Below are 27,579 nucleotides of genomic sequence, written 5' to 3'. Positions count from 1 at the left end.
GATTGATAAAATTAGAATAATGTTATAGAGTATACTCACACAGCTATATTATTACTTTAATATAAAAATCTTTGATCACAAAAGTATTTGCTTGTCAAATCCTAGTTCTGCAACAGAGATACTATAGGTATGTTTCCCTTTAATTATGAACATTATTCCTGTTGCCAGAGAGTCGTGAATGGCCCTTGCACCAGGCTGGAAGCATTTCAGTATAGCTTGCATGCAATTTCCTCATACTATAAATGCATCTTTCAAAGGCCTGTGCTCTGTTCAGCTTCCTATTAACATTTCACTTTTTCTACCCCAAATCTAGTAATTTCCTGATATTCTCCTTTTGGTCCCTTTAAATTCAATCTTATCCTCTTCATCAAAGTTACCACTTCCAGAAGGAACCACGAGCTACAGCCAAGATGCAGAAGAGGAGGCAGGGACTCCAGAATATTGGGTGGACTATACCAACCCCAGAGATCTGGACAAAAAAAAAAAGCTTTAGAGAAAGCTTCTCTGGAGCTTTGAAAGTTGCAATAGATAGCACCACCTAAGTGAGCCCAGCTCCAGTGTGTTGGCATAGATACATAATTCAGAAATAAAAAATGTTACTCCAAGACATAGGTTGAAGTTCACCAAGCATGTGAATTTTAGTGCATTATCCTCTGACAGAAAAATGAAGGGGAAATCTAGGAGTAAAAAAGAAGTTAATTCAAGACTTCTAAGAAGGCATTTCCCCGAGATAATGGCATACAAAAATCACTAAAATGCCTTGACTCCACCACTATAATTTATAGAGCAGATCTCACTATCTAGATAATGTGATAATTGTTACACATCAATAATCATAAATAGAAATGAACTGATAGCATGTCTTAGCTGAGTCTTTTCTGTGAATTGTCTGCCTAGAAACGATATGAAGCCAGCAACAATGAAGAATTAGGAAAATAGACGGTAGGAAGCCTAGGCAACCAGGCCCCTTTTATTCCTGTGATGCTTTGCAAAGTCTTATGCTATAGGAATTATTTAAAAGAAATAACAATTACATAAAAAAGGAGGGGAAAAAAAACCCAGTGTGGGACATGCTCCCAATTTTGTTTTCTCATCACAAATGCTTTGTACCTTGTGGTCATCAACACACATCGATTTTAAAATAGTGTCTCAGAAGGCATGAAAGAAATCTTAGTCTGCGCTAAGATAAGGAAATGGAATTGAACAAAAGAATTATTTTCATAATTTAGTTTTCCACTTTCAAGAGACTCTAGGATTATAGTTGGAACCACCTAAAAATGGAATGCATTTGTTAGGCAGCCAGTAGCAGACAATTAGAGCTGTCAGCGGAACAGTCTAAACTCTCCCAAGATCATCAAAGGGTTGAAGTTGAACAGTTGGGGGTATTGCTAATAAAAAGAGAGGTGCCCGGAGAAAACATCTCTCCAGTTTGTAGGTCACCTGAGACGGCAGAAGTATGTGCATTCCAGAGATCGAGCAGACTTGGACAAGATTCTGGCAAAGAACAGGTAGCTTGATTACCTAGTCCAGAAATTGGGAATATGTCCAGGAAGCTGGAAACCTGAGAACCTCTCTGGCTTTGCCAAATACCCAGTGGCTTGAAGGCTAACAATACAGCTGCTGACCTGCCTGGTAGGCTGGGGGCTAAGTGCACAAATGGAAGTTCTCATTAACCCATTTCTCTGTGAAATCAGAAAATTTAGGGAAGAAGAAGCATATGCCTGCTCCCTCTGTGGTTTTTGAGAGGACTGTTGCGGCTTCTCTCTTACTTTGTGAGAGTTTGCAGAAGTTGCTCGTCAGACACTGGCATTCTCAAGAAACTTCTAGTTATTGTGATCTGGAGAGAGGAGAGCTCAGGTTGACAGTGGAAATAAGTGGAGTGGGATTTCAACCACCCCCATCCTTGCTCCATCAAGATGGCAGGAATTTGATATAAGAGAAATACAGTTACGTGGAATCCAGAATCTAAGATAGTTCTACCAGAAAAAAATATCTCCAATATTCTCTTTTCCTCATGTTGTCACAGATTGTGAGAAATTTTGCTCTTAGAGGGCAGCAAAAAACAATGTATGTATATGTCCCAACCTCATAGAAACAAAACAAAAGCAAACAAACAAACAAAAACAAAAACAAAAATACTTCTACGTGCTTCCCTCCATTCCCTCTGACATCCCAGCCTGGAGGAGAAGAGTAACATTGCCTTTCTCCAAAGCCAAAAAAGGAAATGAGTAGCCAGATGGGGAAGCTCTCACCCGAGTATAATACTCTCTATGCCAGACTAAGGCACAAGTATGAGTGATGAGGGGCAGCCTGGAGCTCAGGCCAAACAAAAGCCAAATGATGTCAAGAAATGGAGCAAGGCCAAGGGTAGAGGGAATGTGCACAGGAGACCCCATTGCCCAGCCAAGTGACTGGAGATGCTGCCCATGGATTTCACTCCAACATGTCACCAGTTCTGCTCCTCAAGGAAAGCAAGCATTAAGACCTCCCCATGGGGTGTGATCATGCAAAGCCAGAAATAAATGTCGAAAATCTTCTTACCTTAGTGACCAGAAGAGGATGGGTGGGGACAGTGGCAATATGGGAGGAGAACTTGACACACCCCCTGGTCTCCTTGTCTTCCTGTCTTTGTCTCAAGACTTGTGTTTCTTTTTCTCTTAGCTTGGTTTCTCTCATTCGAGGCCAAGTAGTAACTACAGATGGGACTCCTCTGGTTGGAGTGAACGTGTCTTTTGTCAAGTACCCAAAATACGGCTACACCATTACCCGCCAAGATGGCACGTAAGTACCGTGGTGAGCTCTACCTACACAGGACCGAGGGTGCAGAGAGACAGATGGGGCTATTGGCCTGGAACCATGTGGCTTCCGCTTGTGGACTGCAGTACCCACCAGGCCAGAGCCCTAGTAAGGATCCCCCAAATATATTTTTTGCTTTATGGCATGGTATCCAAAATGAAAAACAAATAGAAGGGCCAGACTACCTAGGGCTGCTGACAACCATCATTTTCCTTCTTTCCAAGTCAGGTAAATGCTTTTCTGTGGGTGTGCATGTGTTGGGGTTGGAGCTGGGGGAGGGCAGATTCTAGAAAGAAAAAGGCAAAGTGGCTCTTGGAAACTCACTCCTATTTTAAATCAAAGGCAGTGCAGGGTGACAAGGATCCACATGACATAGTGTCCTGTGGTGAACCCCTTCTGCTTTCATCTGTGGCTTTAGGAGCTGTGTTGTTTTCGTGCCTGTTTTGAGGGGGTGGGATGTAATCAGAGAAGTCTAATTAAATACATTTAGCTGTCACCCTGCTGTGTGAAGGAGGAAACCTTTTCCTATTATCTTCTGATTGGAAACATGCACCCGTGCAGCCCCCACCAAGATGAAAGCTATGTTATTTCCTTAATCCACTGGGCATGGAGTTGAAATTTAAAGAAGAAGAAGAAATCTATGGGACGGTGAAATCACTCACCCACCCTAGGCTACAAAAAGCCCACGAACTATTACCTTCTATTCCAAATGAAAATGAAGACAGTGGCTGTAAATCTGATGCAACACTTTTTCTATAAAAAATCGTGAATATAGCATGTGGCTAAGAGCTATGAGTCTTGCTTTTCTCTGGTGAAGATATTGGCCTTACTTTCTTACATCCTAAGGTAACCTTGCAGGTAGTTTCAAAATTTACCAGCCCACAATAACCCTATTCTCATATTCCCACCTCTGAAACCCAAGAAGTCATCTGACAATTTCCACCAAAATCTCAATATTCACAAAGTTTCTGATATCTCACTCGTACATTTCTTTTTTAAAAATATTTATTTAATTATTTTAGAGGGAGAGAGAGAGAGAGTCAGGTGGGGGGAGGGGCAAAGGAAGAGGGGAGAAAGAATCCCAAGCAGACTCCCCACTGAGGGTGGAGCCCCGACCCTGAGATAGATCATGACCTGAGCGGAAACCAAGAGTCGGATGCTTAACCGACCCCCTCACTCATACATTTCTGCAGCCAAATCTAATTCTTTTAAAGCACTAGGACTATGAATGTGTAGTATCCAGAACTTGTTCATTCCTAGAAGCCAGTATTCTTGCCCTGCAAAGTCCTATGACAACACAGAGGACATTTCTCAGTCCTTGGCCTGTTGCCTGTCCCTACCTTATGCTGCCCCATCCCTCTCAGCTGCTTCCTGACTAATTACCACCCAAACCCACTTCCCATATCATCTATCCAACCTCCAGGATTGATGATTCTTCAGCCTGTTCAGGTTGCAAAGCCCTGGAAGTAACAGGATGTATTTGTGAATGCTCTGAGGAATCACACAATCTGTTGTATAGTAGTGTGTGCCACAGACATTGATGATTTGGTTCTATCATACCAATTTCATTTCAAGACATTTGACTCTCTTCTGTGTCCTATACAAAACCATTCCCAGCAGTATGCATGCCCAAAAATAAATATACAAACAAGTTAATGTAATAAACTGCTGCACTATGCATGCTCTGCTATTTGCCTTAGTATTCACAGGCTTCTCTCTCTTGCATTTTGTCTGTTAAAAAAAACACCAAAAGTAAACAAAAGTAAGCAAAAAATACCAAAAGTAAACAAACAGACAAAAACCACCAAAAGTATTTACCCAAATTGGGTGAAACCAGTGGGTCTGTATATTTTCACTGAGTTGTTACTCTGATCCAGGAACTCTGTTAATTGCTGGAAATTCTGAAATGAGCAAGAAAGCATGAAGAATTGAAATCTTGGTAGAGATCCTGGTGGAATAAAACTTAAAATTGGGAGACTTCTCTCCGTTAACTTCCTTCTTTTCTGTTAATTGGGAAAGAACTACCTTTGTTTTAGTTTACTAGTAATAGACCTTTGTCCAGCTCTTGAGGCACAAACAGGAATAAGATTTAAAAGCAATTATCAACAATATCAGAAACAGGGCAACATGGGTGAAGAGGTCAAAAGGTGTAAGCTCCCAGTTATAAAATAAATAAATCCTGGAGATGTAATATACAGCATGGGAACTAGAGTAAATAATACTGCATTGCAGGGCACCTGGGTGGGTCAGCTAGTTAAGTGAGGGCCTTCAGCTCAGATCATGATCCCAGAGTCCTGGGATCGAGTCCCACATTGGGCTCCCTGCTCGGCAAGGAGCCTGCTTCTTCCTCTGCCTGCTGCTCCCCATGCATATGCTCTTTTTTTCTCTCTCTCTCACAAATAATTAAAAAAAAAAAAAACGTATTGCGTATTGAAAGTTGGTAAGAGAATAAATCTTAAAAGTTTTCATCACAAAAAAAAGTGTAACTGTGTAGTGACGTGTTAACTAGACTTTTTTTTGTAGCCATGATTTTGTAACATACACAAGAATCACATCATTATGTTGTACTACACCTAAAAGTAATGCTATATGTCAGTTGTATCTCAAAAGTTATGGCTCTGTGAAGCCAAATATATATACAAATATATATAACAGTCCAAGTAGATGAGAAGAAAGCTTTAATGAGGCCCGCCCATGACTTAGCATTGATCATTATAACTCTACTATTTATTGAACACTTCTGTTAACCTAGCACAACGCTAAGTACTTTACAGCAGGGGCAGGGGAACATTTTCTGCAAAGGGCCAGATAGTAAATATTTTAGGCTTTGCATGCTATATGGTTTCTGTTACAACTACTCAGCTCTGCCTTTGTAGCACAGAATCAGCTGGAGAGGATAAGTAAACAAACCGCATGGCTTCGATTTACTCCAATAAAACTTTTGTTTGCCAAAACAGGTGGTGGGTTGGATTTAGCTCATGGGCCTAGTTTGCTGACCCCTGCTCTGCTCTCATTACATTTCATTCTCTCAGCTGTACTGTGAAGTTGGTATAATTCTTCTCAATTCACAGATGAAGATACGGGCTCAGAGAGGGGTTAGTAACTTGCCCACAGCCACACAACTAGTAAGTGGTAGAGATTGGGTTCTAACTCAGCCCATCTGCCTCCAAAGCCCACCTTCTCTTGCGCGCTCTGCCCCTCCCTCTGCCGTCAGGTGCAGAGTTCAGAGCCCCTGCCTGTCTAAAGGTAAGTTCATCCCTCTTAGTGAGCCCACTTACCCCCTCTCTAGGTTTGACCTGATCGCCAATGGGGGTGCCTCCTTGACCCTGCACTTCGAGCGAGCCCCATTCATGAGCCAGGAGCGCACCGTGTGGCTGCCATGGAATAGCTTTTACGCCATGGACACCCTGGTGATGAAGACCGAGGAGAACTCCATCCCCAGCTGTGACCTCAGTGGCTTTGTCCGACCAGATCCTATCATCATCTCCTCCCCCCTGTCCACCTTCTTCAGTGCTGCCCCAGGGCACAATCCCATCGTGCCTGAGACCCAGGTAGGAATGGCAGGTTCCAGGGTAGGACTCTTCAATATTGCCTTAACCCAAACTGCCTGGCCAACTTCTTCTTACCGCATCTCACTCCCTGGGTGGGCCAGAAACTAATATTAAGGGGGAGGGACCAGAAGTAGAAACACAGTGTCACTGGAGAAAAAACTGAATCTCTCCTTGACATTCCAGATGTTTTCAGATACTCATTCAAGACTTTGGCAGTCATCAGAGCTTTTAATAAAATAAAAACAATATACATATGTGCAACCCACCTGCAAATTGCTTTTTATTCCTGTTAGTCACAGAGATACATGATAAGAGGCACTTTAATGATCTACATCAGTGTTAGGACAGAGGGCATATTACATTATTGCCTCCCTGTTGCTTTATACCAATTGTCACTGGAAGTTGCAGGTTCATATAATTACAGCCTCTTGTGGCCTCCTTACATGCAGCTAGCAATAAAGCCTGCTGTTCTTATTTACATCTTTTGCCAACAGTGTGGTTTTTAAAAAGAAACACAACAGTGTCCAGGAATAATTATTAATCCAAAAATCATAACCTCAGCCCCTTCACTCCATGGTGAAGGATAAAGTTTGGTTGTGCGTTTTTTTTCTCTCTCTCAGTCATAGGAAGTGGTTCTTGCGCCCCACATAAGGCATGATGCTTTGGTGAGAGTGGCAGCAGACAGGCAACCTCAGATTTGCAAGCAGCCCACTTGCCCAGAGTTCATTGGATGCAGCATGTCTACCATGTGTTTACTCTCCAGGTTCTTCATGAAGAAATTGAGCTCCCTGGTTCCAACGTGAAGCTTCGCTATCTGAGCTCCAGAACCGCAGGCTATAAGTCTCTGTTGAAGATCACCATGACCCAGTCCACAGTGCCCCTGAACCTTATCAAGGTTCACCTGATGGTAGCTGTAGAGGGACACCTCTTCCAGAAGTCATTCCAGGCCTCTCCCAACCTGGCCTATACCTTCATCTGGGATAAGACAGATGCATATGGCCAGAGGGTATATGGACTCTCTGACGCTGTTGGTATGTTTCGGTTTCAACTCCTTATTGACTCTAGAATTTAGTCATGCATTAATTCGATCATTATTGAGTTCCTACTATGTGCCAAGCACTATCCTTGTAGAGAGAAATGCAGTGGTCAGTAAGGTAGCCAAGAGTCCTGTTTCATGGACCTTCTATACTAGTGGGGTGGGGGGGGTCCACATAATAAACACAGACTGGACAAGAAAATATCAAGCAGTGATAAGTGCTAATGTGAAAGTAAAAATAAGTGATATTTACTGTGAAGGAAAAGCAACTGTGGGTGGGCATTCAGGGAAGGCTTCTTGGCAGGGGACACTTCAGCTGGGGCTTGAGTGACAAGAAGGAGCCATGTGAGAATCACACTGGCATAAAAAGCAAGAAAAATCAGGTGCGTCTGAAGGACAAAGAAAAGGCCAAGTGTGATGGAATGTATGGACAAGGAGAACATTTGAGATAGAGGAAAAAGGTGGACAGAGGCTAGTTCATGTTCCCAGAGAGCACTTGCAAATGGCACAGGATGCACTGTGAGAATCAGAAAATAGAGCTGGAGGGGATGTGAAAGCCACATGCTGTGCTTCAGGCTGTGCCTTTGAGGGAATCAGAGGCTTGCCCACTGATGAAACACTACCATTAGAGAAGGGTCTGTTGGTTATCAGTCTCTGAAGAATTGTGAGCTGTGGATTAGTATCAACCTACCTAGTATCTTTTCCTACTCATAGAGAGCTGTGTGGGATTAATTAAAATCTAGAATCTTGTATTTTCTTCACCACTAGGTTTGTGATTTCCAAGAACTATATATAATAAGTTACCAAAATAAGAAACCAACAAACTTAGAAATTTTCATTGTAATTGGTAGCCAATGTTTATCAGACTTTCCCTTTGTGCAGGGCACTATGCTAACTCCTTTGTCATGGGTAGCCTCTCAATAACCTTATCAAGGAGACACTCTCATAATCCCCATTGTGTAGATGGGACAGGAGGGAAACGGTAAATAAGTATCTAAATTACCTAGGAGGTTACACATGCTCAGGATATGGCCCTAGTAGTCTGCTTCATTGGCAAGTGGAGTTATTAACTTAATAAAGATAGTAATAAGTTATTGAAGTAACTAGTGCATTAATATAAAGTAGCTAATCAAATATTATACTAGACTTACCAATATCAAAACAATATCCAATATCAAAAAGTAGTTAGAAGATTATAATGCTTTCCCATGCATCTAGCTTCTGGCAAGTCATGATGATTACTGGTTTTTCCATTCTTTCATCCACCTCCTTACTCTTGATGTTTTTCTGAAGCAAGTCTCAGATATTACATCATTTTATCCATATTATTTATCCATAATATTTCACAATGTATCTCTAAAAAATACTTCAAAAACATGCCAACCATTATAATTTTTAAATGATTCATTATTAATATATCTTCAAATAGCCCATTCAACATTTCAATTGTTATGAATATCATAAAATATTAGTGCTTTGTTTGAATCAGAATCCAAATAAGATCCACCTTTTGCAATTTTGACTTCTCATAGTTCTGTAATCTATTGTTTTCCCTTCCATCTCTAGCCTTTTTTTTAATTCTGTATTTTATTTTGCACCAATTGCATTGTTTGCTGCATTGTTACAGAATTTCCAATAGTCTGATAGGCTCTTTAACATATTGCGTTGTTCTAGATCTCTTGTAAACTCAGAGTGGAATCTTGAGTCTTTCTAACATTCAAGTTTGATTTTTTAAAAATCTATATCAACTATTTTTTATTAAGGTGTAATTGATATACATTATATTAGATTCCGATATACAACATAATGATTCTATATTTGTATATATTATCCAAGGATCACAACAAGTCTAGTTGAGATCCATCACATACATAGTTTCAAAATTTTTTTCTTATGATGAGAACCCTTAAGATCTACTCTTAACAATTTACAAAATGCAATACAGTATCATTAACCATAGTTGCTATGCCATACATTATATCCCCAATACTTGTTTATTTTATAACTGGAAGTTTGTACCTTTACTTCCCTCACCCATTTCTTTCATCTCCCACCCCCTGCCTCTGGCAACAAACCAATCTGTGTCTGTATCCATGAATTTTGTTTTATTTTATTTTTTAAAGATTCTACATAGGAGTGAAATCATAGTGTATTTGTCTTTCTCTAACTTATCTACTTAACATAATAATGCCTTCAAGGTTAATCCATGTTATCGCAAATGGCAAAATTTCATATCTTTATGGCTGAATAATATCACACACACACACAACCTTTCTCATCCATTCAGCCGTTAATAGATGCTTAGGTTGTTTCCGTATCTTGGCTATTGTAAATAATGCTGCAATGAACATGGCGAAATTGCACTTCAATGAACAGAAGTGAAATTGCTGGGTCATATGGTATAGTTCCATTTGTAATATTTTTGAGGAACCTCCGTACTGTGTTCCACAGTGGCTACATCGATTTACATTCTCACCAACAATGCATGAGGGTTCCCTTTACATCTCTTTCAGTACTTGTAATTTCTTGTGTTTTGATAGTAGCCATTCTAGCAGGTGTGAGGTGATATCTCACTGTGATTTTGATTTGCATGTTCCTGACGATTAGTAATGTTGAACTAATCTTTTCACGAACCTGTTGGCCTTCTATATGTCTTCGTTGAAAAACTGTCTATTCAGATCCTCTGCCCGTTTTTTAATTGGGCTGTTTGCCTTTTCACTACTGAGTTGTACAAGTTCTTTATATGTTTTAAATATTTACCCCTTATCAAATATGTGATTTGCAACTACTTTTCCCATTCAGTAGGTTGCTTTTTCATTTTGTGGATGGCTTCCTTTGTTGCACAGAAGATTTTTAGTTTGATACAGTCCCACTTGTTTATGTTTGCTTTTGTTGCCTGTGCTTTTTGGTGTCAGATCAAAAAGTCATTGGTAAGACTGATGTCAAGGTTGATGTGGCCAAGGTTAACACCTTGATCAGGCCTGATGGAGAGAAGAAAGCGTATGTTCGACTGGCTCCTGACTATGATGCTTTGGATGTTGCCAACAAAATTGGGATCATCTAAACTGAGTCCAGCTGGCTATAAATCTAAATATAAATTTTTTCACCATAAAAAAAGACTGATGTCAAGGGGTTACCAACTATGTTTTCTTCTAGGAGTTTTATGCTTTCAGGTCTTACATTCAAGTCTTTAATCCATTTTGTGTTAATTTTTGTGTATGCTGTAATATAGTGGTCCAGTTTCATTCTTTTTCATGCAGCCATCCAGTTTCCCTGACACCATTTATTGAGGGGACTGTCTTTTCCCCGTCGTATATTCTTGGTTCCTTTGTTATGAATTAATTGACCATATATATGTGGATTTATTTCTGGGTTATTTTGTTCTACTGATCTATGTGTCTGTTTTTATGCCCACCCCATACTGTTTTGACTACTATAGTTTTGTAATATAGTTTGAAATTAGGGAGTGTGATGCCTCTAGCTTTGTTTTTCTCAAAATAGCTTTGGCTACTTGGAGTCTTTTGCAGTTTCATAACATTTTTAAATTGTTCTATTTTTGTGTTTCTATTCTGTGCCCTTGGAATTTTGTTAGGAATTGCATTGAGCCCATAGATTACTTTGGATAGTGTGGACATTTTAATGATGATAATAACTCTAATCCATGAACACAGAATATCTTTCCATTTATTCATGTCTTCTGTTTCTTCCATCAATGTCTCTTACAGTTTTCAGCATATAGGTCTTTCACCTCCTTAGTTAAATTTATTCTTAGATACCTTGTTTTCCAATTTTTCTTTTTAATCAGGACAACTGGTTAGTTGGTACTTTCATCTGCCATCAGAGGCACCTAATGTCATCTTGTTTATCCTTTTGTAATTTTGGTAGCCATTGGTGCTCATTGCCTAGATCCATTAGGTCATTAGGGATTGCAAAGTCACATTTTAATTTTGTCATTGCTTCTCCATTTATTAGCTAGAATACTTTTATATATTTTCTCATTAACTACTTAGTTATTTGAGGTATAGTTCAAATAAGAAAAAAGGGACAAATGCTCAATTATTTCCCTTTATTTACTATTTTCAGTATAATAAATTGGTCCTCTAACATCCTCTAATGGTGGAAAATTAATTTTCTAATACCATTATGAACTCATAGAATAAAATGTACCTAGTATGTTTCAATCCATTGAAGTTATTATCTCTACTAATGGTCAAATTGTCCCATCTGTGGTCAGTGGAACACTCATCAAGCTGACTCCCATATTCTTTTGACATAACCCTAGTAGATTTTGATTTCTTCCTTGCTATCTCATATGATAAAATGGCCTAGTCTCATCTTATGCATTTCTTGCTCCAGCCATTTCTTCAAGGAGCCCTGCCTGATTTCCTTTTAATGAGAAATAATATGTCAAGGCCACAAGCCAGGCACTAACAATTCTCTCTGCTACTAGGTCGGCTATTGTTTCTTGGAATTTTCAGAGGACAAGTTAGGAATTATATGTGGGGTTTTTTTTTTAATAAAAAAATGTATCTTCCATTCATATCGACGCTCCTATATCTCAGGATTTAAAAGAAGCTGTGGAGAATCCCCAAAGGTGACACATGTAGTTAAGAATTTAATGTAGTACGAATACAAATAATAACAGGGCCTCATATTTCTAAAGCAATGCTGCAATTAAAAATGTATGGCATCTTGGCATTTTATCTCATTTATCCTTACCACATCTCTCTGAGAAATGGAGGTTTCACTTGCTCTGTGTTACACATGGGGAAAACAGAGCCATGAGGAAATGCGAGCTGGAGCAGAGTTAGAACTGAAGTCCCTCTTCTCCCACCTCCCTCTCCCATTTGTCCATGTGGCAAATGCAGGATTTTTACAGTCTTTGGATTCTGTTCCCCCACTGAATTGTCACATAATTGGCAGGCTTTGTCCCCATGCCTGCCTCTCCTGGCACTCTCTGGAATCCTGAGTGATCATACAAAGAGCCTTAACTTACACAAGCTGTTGCCTCCACAATCTCCTTATAAATGAGCCACCATGCTTCCATGGGCCTTCCTCCTAGTGAGTGAAAATAAATAACACAGAGTATAATAAATGCATGCCATGAACAGCAGGCTGAGAGAAACAGTCTCCTGTCCATCTCTAAAGGAGAGTTGTATTTCATTTTTAAATGATTCTTTTCCTCCTTCCACATCACTAGGGTCATTTTTGAAAGCCAGCTGTTCATTGGAAAAGTCTTTCTATCCCCACAGAGTACTACTGTGTAAAGTTTCAAGGCTGAGTTCAGCTTGAAATCTGAATTTAATATTGTGTGGAATCACAAGGAGAAAAGCAATCAACCCGCCTCCTTGAGTGAGTTTCTGGAAAGGAATCTGTATTACCATGAACATGTGTTTCTCATTCCAGCTGGAAAGCTCAGGAGTAATCAAGGAAACTCTCTTCTTCACTCTGCCCCACCCACTTTTATCTTTCAGTTTCTGTTGGGTTTGAATATGAGACCTGCCCCAGTCTAATCCTATGGGAAAAAAGGACAGCCCTCCTTCAAGGATTCGAGCTGGACCCTTCCAACCTCGGTGGCTGGTCTCTGGACAAACATCACATCCTCAATGTTAAAAGTGGTATGTAGGCACATTTCCTTTCCCAAATACAGCCTGGTCTCTCCTCTAGAACCTTCTCTGCAGTCTTGACATTTAAGTGGTAGCCTCTCTTCTTCCCTCAGCATTTTTCATCAAATGTCCAAAATACTCATAGGTTTTTTTCACCTTCTTTTATTTTTTTAAAAGGTTTTATTTATTTATTAGAGAGTGAGCAAGAGTGAGCATGAGCAGGGAGAGGGGCAGGGAAAGAAGCAGGCTCCCCACTGAGCAGGAAGCCCAATGTGAGGCTCAATCCCAGGATCCTGGGATCATGGTCTGAGCCAAAGGCAGATACTTAACTGACTGAGCCACTGAGGCACCTCATTCATTTTTTTTTTAAAAGATGTATTTATTTATTTGAGAGCAAGCATGCTCAAGCATGGGGAGAGGGAAAGAATCTTAAGCAGCCTCCAAGCTGAGTGGGGAGCCCAACATGGGGCTCGAGCTGAGATCATGACCTGAGCCTAAATGAAGAGTTGGACACATAACTGACTGAGACACCCAGTGCCCCTCCACCTTCTCCTTTCAAATGTCAAAGAATGTTGAGCTGTTTTTCCCAGACTGTCTACCTTAGTGTACCTCACAATTCTTCTTCAGCTATCCCTATAAATGATATCTTAGCCTTTGGGGTCAGTGCCCCATTACAACTCTCTCAGCCTCCTGAGATAATAGGGGAATTCCCAAAAGGTCAAAGTTTCCTACTGTTTCTCTTCTCTCTACCACTGCCCCTCACCCTCCATAAGCCCATAGAAGTATCCTCCCCAGAGGGTTGCAGTGACTACCCTCATTTCCTTCCTCCCAGGAATCCTACACAAGGGCACTGGGGAGAACCAGTTCCTGACCCAGCAGCCTGCCATCATCACCAGCATCATGGGCAATGGCCGCCGCCGAAGCATTTCCTGTCCCAGTTGCAATGGCCTTGCAGAAGGCAACAAGCTGCTGGCCCCAGTAGCTCTGGCTGTTGGAATTGATGGGAGCCTCTTCGTTGGAGACTTCAATTACATCCGGCGTATCTTTCCCTCGCGAAATGTGACCAGCATTTTGGAGTTAAGGTAAGTGGCCACACAGCAAACCTTCCTTTGCTCTGTTGCTCCCATTGCTACCAAGCTTCGCTGGGTAAATTATGGATGCATTGGGAGTTCTCAAGAGAACACATATTCCATATAATGGGCTAAGCTTCAAAACCTAGGCCCAGAATCAAATAAAGATTGGGAAATGCTTTTTGAATCTATAAAAACACCACACACATATTTGATAAAATTGTTAACACCTGACAAAAACAAGGGTGAAAGTTTTAAGTCCTAGTGCTTGGGGTGGGACCCGAGCAGCTGTGTTTCGTAGAACCTCCACACAAGAATTTGATACATACCAAAGAAGCAAAGAACCACAACTTCAAGCTGTTCTTCTGTTTCAGTGGTTTCAAAAGTGACTCTTCCTAAAAATACAGATACCTAGAGCCCACCTTAGAGGCACTGATTCAGTAAGTCTAGAGAAGAGCCAAGGCATCTTTTCTCTTTGACGAGCTCTGTAGAAGATGGTGATATATGTCAGAGTTTGAGAACCACTAATGTTCATTTACTAATTCAAGTGATTCTATTGAGTGCCTCTATGCACTACTTTTCTATAAATTCTCTGGATCTTTGCCCATTCACTAGGATATGACTTAGAAGTGTTGCATAGGCCTTGCCAGGTAACTTCTGGCCACGGCTGGTAGATGCCTCCTGGTCATTGCTTGCTACTGAATCTGAAGTTCAGATTCCCCTGTTTGGACAAAAGTTCTTGTAAACCCTCTTCCCAGGAAAGCTGATCTCCAAGCCCTTAAACCTAGATCTGTAAGTGAAGGGAGAAATGAAGTCTATCCCCTATACATAAGGGATAAAATACTTGGTGAATGTATACTGTGTGCCAGGGACTATCTGCTAAGGGAGGAGAGGATGAGAGGGAACAGGCAAAGCCCTAGGTGTTTTTGTGGTCTGACAGGGAACTTCAAATCATGTGGACAAATTAAAATAGTAGTAATAATAGCTTTAAGGAAAACATAATGGGGTAAAAATTAGGGACTGTGGTAGATATTGGGAGGGATAAGGAAGCTACATAAGATAAAGTAGTCAGAGAAACATTTCATACTATGACATTTGAGATGCCACTTGAATGATGAGGTCAGCCATGTGAAGATCTGAGGAAAAGTATTTGAGGCAAAGAGGTTGTGCAAAAGCCTTTATATCACCAGATAATCTGGTTTATTTAAAGGGTAGAAGCCCAATAAGGCTGGAGGAGGGTAGTGAGCTCAGGATAAAGTGTCTCATAGGAGGCCAGGAAAGTCACAAAACTTCACTGTTTTACTGACCTTGTTACAAAGTGTAAATTATATTCTTGCTACAATGGACAGCTACTAGAGGTTGAAGTAGGAAATGGAATGCAGTTGACATGATCTAATTTGCCTTTTTAAAAGATTATTTTGGGGACACCTGGGTGGTTCAGTGGTTGAGTGTCTGCCTTTGGCTCAGGTCATGATCCCAGGATCCTGGGATCAAGTCGCACATTACACTTCCTGTAGGGAGCCTGCTTCTCCCTCTGCCTGTGTCTCTGCCTCTCTCTGTGTCTCTCATGAATAAATAAAATCTTTTTTTTAAAAGATTATTTTAGCCATTGTGTTAATGAATGGACTGTAGGGGAACAAAAGTGGAGGCAGAGAAACCCATAGGGAAGCTGTAACAGTTGGCCAGGATTTGGGTGTAGACTAAGGTGGGGAGGAAGAAAGATAAGGTAGTATTCCAACTGGGAGATATTTTCAAAGTAAATGTTATGGGAATTATTGATGGATCAGGTGTAAGAAATGGAGAAAAGAAAGAAAAAAAAAGAAGGGTGATGACTAGGATTTTTGACCTGAGTACCTTTTGAAGTAGCCTCAGCTACCACACAAAGGACTTAGAGGAAGCCACAGGTTGCATTTGCCTTTTAGTGGCCCCTTCTATGAGAAAGATCAGTGAATGAAGCATCAGCTAGTGCTGCTGAGTATTCCTGGGAGCTGAGACTATGCCAAGCGCTGGAAGGGATGAGAAGGGTGGAGAGAGAAAACCTCAGCTCCACCCAAAGAAGGTAACAGAATTAGTGATCCAGTGGGCATTAACTGAGCATGATCTGAGTCAAGCATGTGCTGGGCTCTAAGGGTCTAGAAGGGGATGAAACAGACTCAAAGAGTACCCATGTGAGGGTGACAGATGGGCACTGGGCAAGGAGAGATAATTCAGGCTGAGTGTTCTAGAAGAACCAACAACCACCTAGCATAGAAACAAAGAAGGGGAGGCCATGGGGTAGACTAGGTGCTTATAATAATCAAAAGATGAACAATGAGAGGAGGAAGAGACAAAATACAAAAGGCTAGATAGTTCTCAAGCTGTCAAATTGATAATCAGGCAAACAACATTTCCTAGAGCTCCCCAACTAGATCCTCTTCTCAAGATGTTTATTTCCCTTTTTATCCTAGGAAAGTAGTCCTTCTTAGGAATCCTGTGGGCAGTGGAGAGCCATGGAAGGGGGCGGGGAAGGAGGTGAAGGTAGCATTCTGCCTTTCCATGAAGGTTGCATCTCTTTTTTTAAGATTTTATTTATTTATTCATGAGAGAGAGAGAGAGAGAGAGAGGCAGGCAGAGACACAGGCAGAGGGAGAAGCAGGCTCTGTGCAGGGAGCCCAATGTGGGACTTGATCCCAGGCCTCCAGGATCATGCCCTGAGCCAAAGTCAGGTCCTCAACCACTGAGCCATTCAAGCGTCCCACATTTTTTTTTTTTTTACAAAAAAAAAGCGGGGGGCCATGTCTGGCCCTTACCTCTTTGTCACGGCTCTAGATGCCCAGAGCCAAATCAGCACTTGCCTGCTATATTCCCAGCTCCAAAAGATTCATGCTACTCCCTCTACTTAAATACTTTATCTGATATGCCTCTTCGTGTCCATCTTTAAAGCTTATTTTGAAGATCCCCCTCTTCCATGAAACCTGACCTCCCTAGCAGAAATAATTCTCACCTTCCTCTGGATCACTTAAACTCTAGTTTTCCACCAAAGTTGGCTCTATTTACTGCCTTGTTTTTCAGTTATTTCCATGTTTGAACTTCAGTAGTGCAGACACCTTTGCTATCTTTGCCCCTCAATGCCCAGGGCAGTGCCTGGTCCACACCAGGGGCTCAAGACACATTGCTTGAGTTAAAGGAGACACAGACCAGTCTGCCTTTTGTTGGAATTTCTCCTTTATTCCAGGTGTCTCAAGTCGTAGAGGCCACAATGTTAATGATAGGAGCTAAGGGCCCACATGGAGCAAGCCACACCACACCTACATGGTGACATGAAGGACAGCTGGAGGAAGTATAACTACCAATTTCCTTCAACAGCTGTGTGGTATGGTTTGGTTTGGTTTGGTTTTTTAAACTTTTTAACCACCCTTGACTCATTCTTGCTTTCATCAGCCAGGTATCCAGAGACGATTAGAAGTTAAGCTTTTACAAGAACACTGGTTTGATTTTTCTTTTCTTCCCACTACATACCTGAAAACAAAGGGCTGTCAATCCCCTCTCTTCAAAACAGTAACCAGCAGAGGGAGGGAGGAGGGGCAAGAGACCTGTTATGTCTTTTCTCCATTATGAGTTGGCAGCTGAATGATTTCGTTTCAGAAGTCAGTGCCCATCCTGATCTCACTTACCCACCTCAGAGCTGAGCCTCTGAATCAGAATTATATATAAATGCTCCCATAGTTCCTTCACTATGTCCTCTCTTCCTCCTTTCTTTGCCGGTCCAAAACATATAAGGGCAGAGTTCTACACACTTGGAAGACTTCCAATGTTAAAAAGAGTCTTCTACTTAGGTAAAAGGGTTATCATTTGTATGCTTCAGTTCCACCAGCATTCAAGACATTTTCAACACCCACTTCCTCAAAAATCTGATATCCCACCCTTTGCAGCCCATTTCCTTTCTTAAAACTATACCCTCTCCAGGTGATCCTTGGAAAACTCAAGCTTTATAGAGTACATTTGTCAGTCACTAACATCCTAGAATGAATTTCTGGCATAGGAAAATCTTTCCTTCCTCCTCAATTTGAGGACATCTTAGGGATTGGATCCCAATATAAGGCAATAAATTGTAAGGTATGGGATGGTGCCTCTCTGTCTTTTCTTAAGTTGGCCTCTTGTGCTAAACATAAGAATCTCACACTTCCCATAATGTTTGAATTCTAAAAAAAAATTATTTTTCAAATATAAAATACTACATACACACACACACACACACACCCTAAAACACATCCCCTAGCACTGGGTGTTATGCTATATGTTGGCAAATTGAATTCCAATAAACAACAACAACAACAACACATCCCCTGCTGAGATTCTGATGGTGCTGTTGAAGTAGGGCAACAGCAACATTGCTTCAGGGAAGATCTTCAGGGAAGAGAATTGTCCAGTCTAGACGTGTTAGTGCTGGAGAGGAAAGAGCCACAGGAGAGTGGGAGATTAGGAAGGAGGGCAAGGGGAGCAGAAGTTGGAAGAAAGCTTCACCAAAGCTTTGCCTGAGAATGTCCATGAGAACAGATCCTGCTTGATACCAGTAGAGAAGGTGAGGGAGGACTATATGGCTCTAGTTACAGAGAAAATGCTTTCCCTGTGTGGTCAGGGTATAAACACCAAGGTCAAGAGACAAAATGTAACACAGCAATCCTTCCTAGAATAACAATAGCAACAAGATCCCCATAAAATTTGGGCACTTCTTGGTACTGTTTTCAGAACTATCTTTTTAAGGTCCAAGTTGGGCCTGAATCTTAAATAATTTCAGAATGAAACTGAATATTATTCAGGATGAGAAAGAAACCAAAACAAATTACACATTTTGAAAAGCTGACAGCTAGTACAAACATCACAAAATCCAGATAAATTACCTAAATTTTTTTATTCATTAACTACTATTATTACACTTCCATGATACTTGTTTTCCTACACTTTTTGGCTGCATACTCTTCGATCATCTTTTAATATGACAGTGATTTTGTAATGTCATCTATAGAAAGAATAGAGCAATATTTTCTTCCCTCTAGGACAAATATAGTCAAAATCTGTTTCAGATTATTGATAAATTAGTAAATGTTGTTTCATGTTCACAACTGGATTACTGGTGATGTCATAAAAATTGTTAGAGTCCTAAAATTTAAGAAAATCCTTATCAAGCTTCTTTCACAGTATTTCTGGGTATTTCAGGTTTCCTCGCACAGTGAATAAATAGTCTTTGAGTTGATACTCATTAACCAGCTTGTCATTGATGTCCTGGTAATAGTAAAATATTCTGTGTAAGTCTTTTAGGGCACTAGTGTGTGAGCTTCTGTAGAGCAGGTACCTTTGGCATCTTTTGCCCCTTGATGCCTAGGGCAGTGCCTGGTGCACACTGGGGGCTCAAGATACATTGCTCCAGTTAAAGGAGACACAGACCGGTATCCTGCCTTTTGTTGGAATTTGTCCTTGGTTCCATGTCTCTCAAGTTGTGGAGGCCATAACAGCAACAGAATGAGCTAGAGGCCCACTCAGAGCAAGCCACACCACATCCATTTGGTGACATTGGGCATTACACTTCCAGTAATAATGCTCGATAAATCTGCACGATGAGGTGGGAGTATACCTAAAAGCCCCTCCTATGCCAGAAGCACTAGCAATACTCTAACTAGACAGTGAAAGGACTCCTGAGCCATATAAGCATGTCCCCCTATGACTAAACTAAATTTATCCCAAGTAACTTCTCTTTTATTAGAACTCAAACGGAAAACCATGACCACTCCAATTCCACCCTACTCTGCGGCACGGAGAGAGTTGGAAAGGAAAGAGGCAGTAGTCTCAACTGATTGCAGCTTTGTGATTCTGAGCAGAACATGAGGGATTGGAACAAGTCCAAGCCATGATCTGCCCAGCACTAAGAGAAGCAGCCTCATTCTTTCCTTTTGTCACTCAAGAACCGATTTTCCCAGTCCTTACTCTCTCCGGGGCTGCCTACTAAGAATCAGCACTATGGAGAGGAGTATGTCATATTTACTTGCTCCATTCACAACAAAGTGAGGAAGACAAATACACGTGCATAAATCACAAGACAGCCTGATGAGGGTTCTGCATGATAAACCGAGCATGCTTAGAGAGGCCCTGAAGGCCCCACAGAGGAATCATTGAACCTTCACAGTGTACAAAGCTGAGCCATCTCGATTCTTGAATCCAAAACATTACTTTGCCTTCAAAGGCTGCGCCTAAAGGATTTGCATTATTGAGCCATAGACAAAACCTAGCCCTGTCCTTTGTAAGTAACACACCAGTGCTAATCTACATAGACTGACTCAATGCCGTTGTTTTGGGTTGTTGGCTGCTAAGCACCCACCCTGCCAATGGTCCTGGACTGGAGTAGCAGTGACCTCAGCCTTTCTCCACAGCTCATATCCATATGATCATTTGGACTGTACCCTCTGTGACTTGGTCCCCTACTCCTGCCCTTCTTCTTTCCCCAGCATAGATATTATATTAATCAACTTAAAGCAGATGTTCTTAGGAAAGAAGTAGGTCAGGTCTGCAGACCCAAATCCCATCCAGTCTTTTCACAAAATCTTGACTAAAAAACTGGAATTGATATTGCAATAATTAAGAGCCAAATATGACTACCACTGGTGGCAGATAACATTTCACTTTCATTAAGCAATATAAAATAGACGCGAGAATTCCCGGCTGCCACCCTGACACACCAGGCTTTGCAGAATGAATCTTAAATTGCACCATGTCAGTCAGAGCTCAGGAGTTATCAGCATCATTTAATTAACTTTTTTTTTTTTTAACGAAAACTAACACGTTGGAATAAAATATAAAAATGTAATCCCTGTGCAAACCCACTACTAATCATGGCCCCTGGCAGAGGCCTGGGCTGCACCTAAGCGGGAATCGTGGCATTGAACCCTCTATGTCCCTTCCCTGAAGCTTCCTCCCTCAGCCAAAAGGGAAAAAGGGGTTAGGAATTCCTTCCACTGTGGCCTAGAAGCCTCAGGAATGAGAAGCAGTCCTCTTTATTGAGGCCTTAGACTTTGTTCTCTTTGCCCTGATGTTATTAACTTCTTAGCCACTTTCCTGTTGAAATTGACATGATGTATTTTTGTTCCAAAAAAAAAAAAAAAAAAAATCCAGCAAAACTTTTACCACTTTTCAAAAAAATGAATGGTAACTGAAATCTTTGGCTCCAATTATGAGAGAATATTAATACCCATGAATTTCATGTATGGGTGTTATCTGTAAGAAAGAATGCATACTTGGGGTCCCACATATGCAAAATGAGATAGGGAGAGGGAAGGTGTCATAGGGCAGGGACAGGAAATGGTTGAGACTCTCAGGGTTCAACAGAATGTTTGCCAGACTGCAGATGGATTTGGGAAAAGACTTTCTCGGGTGGTATTGACTCTACCCTGTAATGCACCAAAGGCAAATAGATGGCACAGGTGGCACCAGGTTCCCTCCCACACCCAAGACAGACATTACAAATGAGTCACAGCACTCTTTACTGCTGATCTTATATTGGGCTTCAGAATCCTTCTCCCGCCCTCCTAGCAGCCATTACTAGTCAATAGGTATTGGTACTCAGGAGATAACCTCTTTGCCATCCTTTCATTAGCCAGAAGACCTGTTTCACCTGTTGCCACCTGTGTGATGTGACAGTCACAAAGCTGGTCAGAGAATTCAAGCATTCTTGTCTAGATTTTTCAATGGCCTGGAGGAGTCCAAAATCAGAGGTACTTCCCAAGTAGTTGAGCCAGGAGCTGTCAGCTAGAAGGGGAAAAAAAAGACTGCCTTTTTGGGCCCTTTTATACAAGAAATGAAAATGTTGTGTTTGCTTTATCATCAATTCTTCAGCTAACTGTTTGTTCTTTTTCCTTCTGTTTTCTTTCTATAAAGAAATAAAGAGTTTAAACATAGGTAAGACAAAAAACTCTTTCCCGTATAATTTGATATGGTTCGTTTGCTTCCTTGTGTTTGCTTTTTGTTTTGTGCTCCTTGTGTAATGTTGTGTATTTTTATGTACCAAATATAGTAACTTTTTTATGTGCTAATTGTGTGTTGTGGATATGATAAGCTTTAGCAATTATGAAATGCAGTCAAAAAGCAACCAAATAAGCTGACAGTAATTAGAATTTCCGGGAGATGCAAGTGCAAGATAATGAACCCTCAGCGAACTTTTATCCCGACTGCTCAGTGCGGTCCATAATTGGGCTAAACAGTTGAGGCAAACTTCTGGCTTTTGTAAATGCTGGACTGGGTTCACAAAAGCTTTAATGAACTGGAAACGGGTCAAAAACTCATTTTCAACTCATTAATATTTTTTCCCCTGGATATATGGTCATTTAAGAAAAAAAACAGTTAATTGCCAATCTGCTGGTCAGAACAAATCCAACAGTCAGATGCATTGGGAATTTTCATGGAGTTAAATCACTTTTAAGTAGTATGAAGGGTATAAACCAAGTACTTTTTGTCTAAATAACCTTTGTCATTCAACTGCTCCAGGTTATCATTTAAAACCATATTGGTATAATTCACATATATAGTGTACAACAGGCATGCATAGTTACGCATAGGGCTCTGGGGAGCTTCCCATTACAAAGTTAGGAAAAACTCCAGGTTGCCCTAAAATGGAAGAAAAGTGACCCTTTTCTTTGGAAGAAGAGAGAAAAAGAAAACATATTTTAATATTCCAGGGAATGCTTCTTCTTACTTCTTGAAATGAAACATGAAAGGGGCTTCTTCCTGATGTTATGTGAGAATTAGACATAGAGTAGAGACAAGTTGTACAAGATCATCAAAGTCAGTAGAAAAGCTATGCATATGAACTCTTGGCCTCTTCCACCAGTACTCCCAAACTAGCTGCTTATAGACTGAGTCAAATAAAAAAAGGTAACAATGCCCTGGAAGGACACCCCCTATTCAAACTCACATATCCCATTTGACCTTCACCAGAGCCACAGATGTGGAAGCATGGCTGTCCATCTACCTGAGAGTCTTCAAGAATCTTGGTGGGAATGAATATGACACCATGGGGGAAGAATAAGACCCCAGCAAGAACTGACCCCACATACCCTCAAAAGTCTGCTCTTCTACCAGAATTTTTGAAAAGCCTCTTTGAATCGGGTTCCCTAGAAAGTCCAGAATTAATTATCTTGCTCATAGATAGGCACAGATGTGCAGTGCCCTGATCCTTCTGTTGATCACGCCAGCTACTATTCATTCAGTAACAAAGTACAGCATCTAATTAAAAAATGGCATGAAGTTTTCCCTTTCTGCCCTAATTTGTTTTGCATATGTGGATATTCTCTAAAGACTTAATAGCCAAAAAAAAAAAAAAAAAGAAAGAAAGGAAGGAAGAAGAAGGAAGGAAAGAAAAAGAACCTTGGTAGCCTACTCTTTTAAACTAGTTATCTAGGCTGGAATTTTAGAAAGACCTTGACTTCTAGTTCAATTATGTGTCTTAATAGCAACCTGAGGAGAAAGTGGAATTAAAGATGGTCTCGATTCACAAACTGTTCCTAAAATAGCTTCCTAGTTCTTTTCTTCCTTAAATCAGGGAAGAACCCAAATGGGGGTGTTTTAATTAGTAATTTAGCAGTTAATGTCTACAGGACAAATGCATCCAACACTATTGTCACCCTCACTTTTCCTTCACCTCTCCCATCCCTTTTCCTCCCGTAATTCCAAACTACAATGGAAAAATAACTGAAAAACAAGAGGCCTGTGCTCATTTTTGGCATGTGGCATCAAAACCTTATCTACCACACTAGGGCAGAGAGGCATTCAGTAGAGGTATCCTAGAGGCCGTGATTGTAACAACCAGTATAGGAATAGCATAAGCACCTATTCTGGTCTCAACCTCCAACAAGTAACAGACACTGCAAAGGGAAGAAACCGTAGGCTTTGAGCCAAAAGGGCATGAGCAATTATCTGATTTCTTCATTATCCAAATAAGCAATCTATGACCCAGAATGGCCAAAAGACTTAGCTCAGGTCACCAGCTGGGTCAGCCAGTGTTAAGTTTAGAGTTTCCCATGTCTTAGTCCTGTCCTAATCAGCAACACAGAGGGCAGCTAGATGCACGGCAGAGAAAGAGGTCCAGGTCTCTGAGGCTTAGTGCCTTTCAGTTACATTTCTCTCATACTAGGGTATTTCTCTCCTAGTGTGGCTTAGGGCCCTGGCAAATCTTGGTCTACATCTGTGACCTCACTATTACTCAAAATATAAAAACTGTATCTCCTCCCTCAGTAATCCAGATTCTGGGTGTGATACCAGCTAGACATCAAATTTACCCTCCCCCCTCCTCCAAAAGCCAACTTTATTCATATCCACACTGAGAAATAGTGGAAAAGATGTGAGGCTGAGGATTGGGGGTCTCTCAGGGAGCCCCCCAGTCTTAATGATCTAGTGGTACCCTGGAGGCATTGAGGAAGCATGAACTAAAAAGAAAACCTTGTCTCATGGAAGTGTTCCTCAATCCCACTTGAGAAACATATCAAACCCCTAGGGGGAAATAAAGACTGATACACACAAACACAAACACCAAAGCAGGACCAGAGTGGGACCTTTTGTACCAGCTAAATGAAGCAGTGGTGTTTTAGTACGATTGAAATGATAAACTCTCTGCATAGCTTGAGAAGCTTAGGTCCAATTAGAAGTCACTAGCTAAGAGCCATGATATGTTGGAACACTCAGCTGTTATGTTAGATTCTTTCCAGTTCAATAAAGTGGAAAGACACTAGAAATGGTTAGAGTCTTGCAGGATTTTTGTCACCTCTTTGATCAAGTAGACCAGCTGCATAGCCCCCTTCTCATTTCTCTTTGTGCTTCTTCTAAAGCAACAATCCAGCACACAAGTACTATTTGGCAGTAGACCCCGTGTCCGGCTCTCTCTATGTGTCTGACACCAACAGTCGGCGAATCTACCGAGTCAAGTCTTTGAGCGGTGCTAAGGACCTGGCTGGGAATTCAGAAGTGGTGGCAGGGACTGGAGAGCAATGTTTGCCCTTTGATGAAGCCCGCTGTGGAGATGGAGGGAAGGCTGTGGATGCCACCCTGATGAGCCCTCGAGGTAAAGGCTACAAAGGAAGAAAGCCCCCTCCCCCAGAAGAAGCTTGCCACAAGCTTGGCTTTCTTCTTAACTGGAAGTGAACTAAGCCCAGGCAGTCCCAAATACAGCTTTCTCTACAATGGTTTAACTCTGATAGGTTTCTTTGGTGTGTGGGTGTTTAAAAAAAAAAAAATGTGTTTATCCAAGGTAAACTTCATCACCCACATAGACAACAAATGGAAAATGGGGTGGGTTGCTCCAGGAGATTTCTGACTGTTGCCAGTCATAGTCAGAGGGAAACATTAGCTCCATGAGCCAGAGTGCCAACTGTGTGGGCTGGAGACAGAACAGAGCCCAGTGGGAGCCTCCAACCACTCTCAGATGTTCATGTTAGACAATAGTATGTATAGTCTTAAGCACAATCCCTGACATTTTCTGAGTGCCCAATAAATTATAACAGTTAAGAATGGGTATAATCTCCAAGGACCTGGGATTGGGGGGAGGAGAAGTGTTCTCAGAACCTATGGATCTCTGTTTGAAAAGGACCAAGGATACGTAGGGTTAAAGACCGATTGGTCCTTTGATGGCCCAATTCTTATTAGTATTTTTAGCTACCACTGAAGGATCTGACAGTATGAATTAAGGATGAGGAGCCTTGGGCTTGGGCACGAGGGTGAACGGGCCAACGAAATAGAAGCCACTGCATACATCTTACCAAGAGAGTGCTAGCACAGGTGTTCCCCCAGGGCATACCGAGTGGAGTCAAGGCTTAATTGGGAATGTTTCCTGGAGGATATATTTTGAATTGGGAGTCTATGACTACAAGAATCACTGTTTCTCAACCTCATTGTTGTAATTAGTTGTGAAGGGTATTCAAGTAATTTACTACCAATAATTTTTCAAGCAATGAACTTGGGAAATAACTTCTTTTCTGAAGAGAGCAGATGCCAAGTTATTTCCCCAGTCATTCATTTGCAGCCTTGGTTCATTTGCAGCCCAAAGTTCATTCTTCAATTGGGTGGTAATACAGCCAGCACCCCAGGAATTATGCAGGTCTCAGCACAGTACTCATGAGAAAGGGTGTTACCTTTAAAGGTTAAGAGCCACTGCTCTAAGACTACTAATCCATCCAGTGAGGTCCCTGGTCCAAGAAGATCAAGAAAGATAACGTCCAATAGGGCATCCCCACCTACACCATCCTACAAGCCCTACTCCTTGCCAAGAGACATATTGCCACTCTTTATCTTAATCAGGTATTGCAGTAGACAAGAATGGGCTCATGTACTTTGTCGATGCCACCATGATCCGGAAGGTCGACCAGAATGGAATCATCTCTACCTTGCTGGGCTCCAATGACCTCACTGCTGTCCGGCCACTAAGCTGTGACTCCAGCATGGATGTAGCCCAGGTGGGACTTCCTTATTTCTCATCACTATGCCACCTCTGGTTCTTGGCCTGAAGTCTCACCTGCAGCCTGTTTGGGTTGAAAGTGAAGTGTGAGGAAGAGATATAGATATGGATTACAGGTTTGTTTGAAGAAGGCTTGAGATGAAGTAGACAGCAAGATGGAATGAGAAATGTCAGATAGGAATGAGAGAGAGTGCAAGAGAAAAAGGAGAGCTGTGGAGGGGGAAGGAGGGAGTTCTGCTCAGAAAGTGGAGCTGGTGACACACTCCAGCCGTGGCAGATTACAGGGTAGGAGTTACTGTGTAATTACCTCTCTTACCCATCATTATTGCAGGTTTGAGAATGTACTATACTGTGTTATATGTCAATCAGAGCTTCCCTGTTAATCTGAAATGATTGCATCCTCACTATATAAACCTTTACTTTGTGCAATAGTAAACTAAAGCAGAGCCATCTACAATATTCCTTCAAGTGATATTCCTTTAGTATGGGCTCTTTAGGGGGCAGAAAATAGAGGCTCACTCAAATGTATAGCAGGAGAAACTGGATGTTATATGTTTGCCCTTCCTATAAGGGCCTGTTCCACCTTCAGTCTACCTCATTAATTTCATCTCAGATTCCACAGCAAACTGACAACTTGCCACTGAGATTGTTGCTTCAGTTTTGCAGAGAAGGTCCAGTTCATCAAGCAAATGCTCAACTTGTAGTTCAGTAGCCAACCTGTGCATTGGTGGCCCTTGGGTCAGGGCCACCTTCCAAACAGCATGGCTCCTTCTGTGCATTAGATAAAAAGTGCTGCCTCTAAATGAACATAGCCTCTTTAGTGAGCAGAGGATCGGATGGATTACATTAGCCCCTTGTGCAGTGAATTACCTATACAACTGTACATGATGACTCTGACCTTGTTCTAATCATCTGGGGCTGAGAAAAGCATCATGGGTAGAGCTGGTGACCTACTGTAGCCACAGCAAGTGATATAACGGATGCTTGTTACATGGCCTCTTCTTCATTGTGTACACTCGACATGGGCAGTAGGCAAGTGGTTTGATAATGG

The 27,579-nt window shown here is 41.4% G+C and overlaps 1 protein-coding gene across 10 annotated transcripts in view; it reads left to right on the top strand.

Moving 5' to 3' along the window:
* Positions 1-27,579, top strand: part of TENM2 (teneurin transmembrane protein 2) — a 644,816-nt gene that overhangs the window by 567,034 nt on the left and 50,203 nt on the right. For 8 of the 10 annotated variants that reach the window (XM_038534811.1, XM_038534806.1, XM_038534815.1 and 5 more), the window contains 8 exons: positions 2,662-2,781; positions 6,086-6,347; positions 7,111-7,378; positions 12,858-13,001; positions 13,822-14,071; positions 21,965-21,985; positions 24,907-25,139; positions 26,372-26,526. In XM_038534811.1, coding sequence (XP_038390739.1) covers positions 2,662-2,781; positions 6,086-6,347; positions 7,111-7,378; positions 12,858-13,001; positions 13,822-14,071; positions 21,965-21,985; positions 24,907-25,139; positions 26,372-26,526 — 1,453 coding nt within the window. The remainder of the gene's footprint in view (positions 1-2,661; positions 2,782-6,085; positions 6,348-7,110; positions 7,379-12,857; positions 13,002-13,821; positions 14,072-21,964; positions 21,986-24,906; positions 25,140-26,371; positions 26,527-27,579) is intronic. The other 2 variants (XM_038534814.1, XM_038534807.1) reach the window with 1 other exon arrangement.

This window comes from Canis lupus, chromosome 4 (genome assembly GCF_011100685.1).
Source record: "Canis lupus familiaris isolate Mischka breed German Shepherd chromosome 4, alternate assembly UU_Cfam_GSD_1.0, whole genome shotgun sequence".
NCBI lineage: Eukaryota > Metazoa > Chordata > Mammalia > Carnivora > Canidae > Canis > Canis lupus.
Note: the sequence above shows the minus strand (reverse complement) of the source record. Positions and strands in the feature narration are given on the sequence as shown.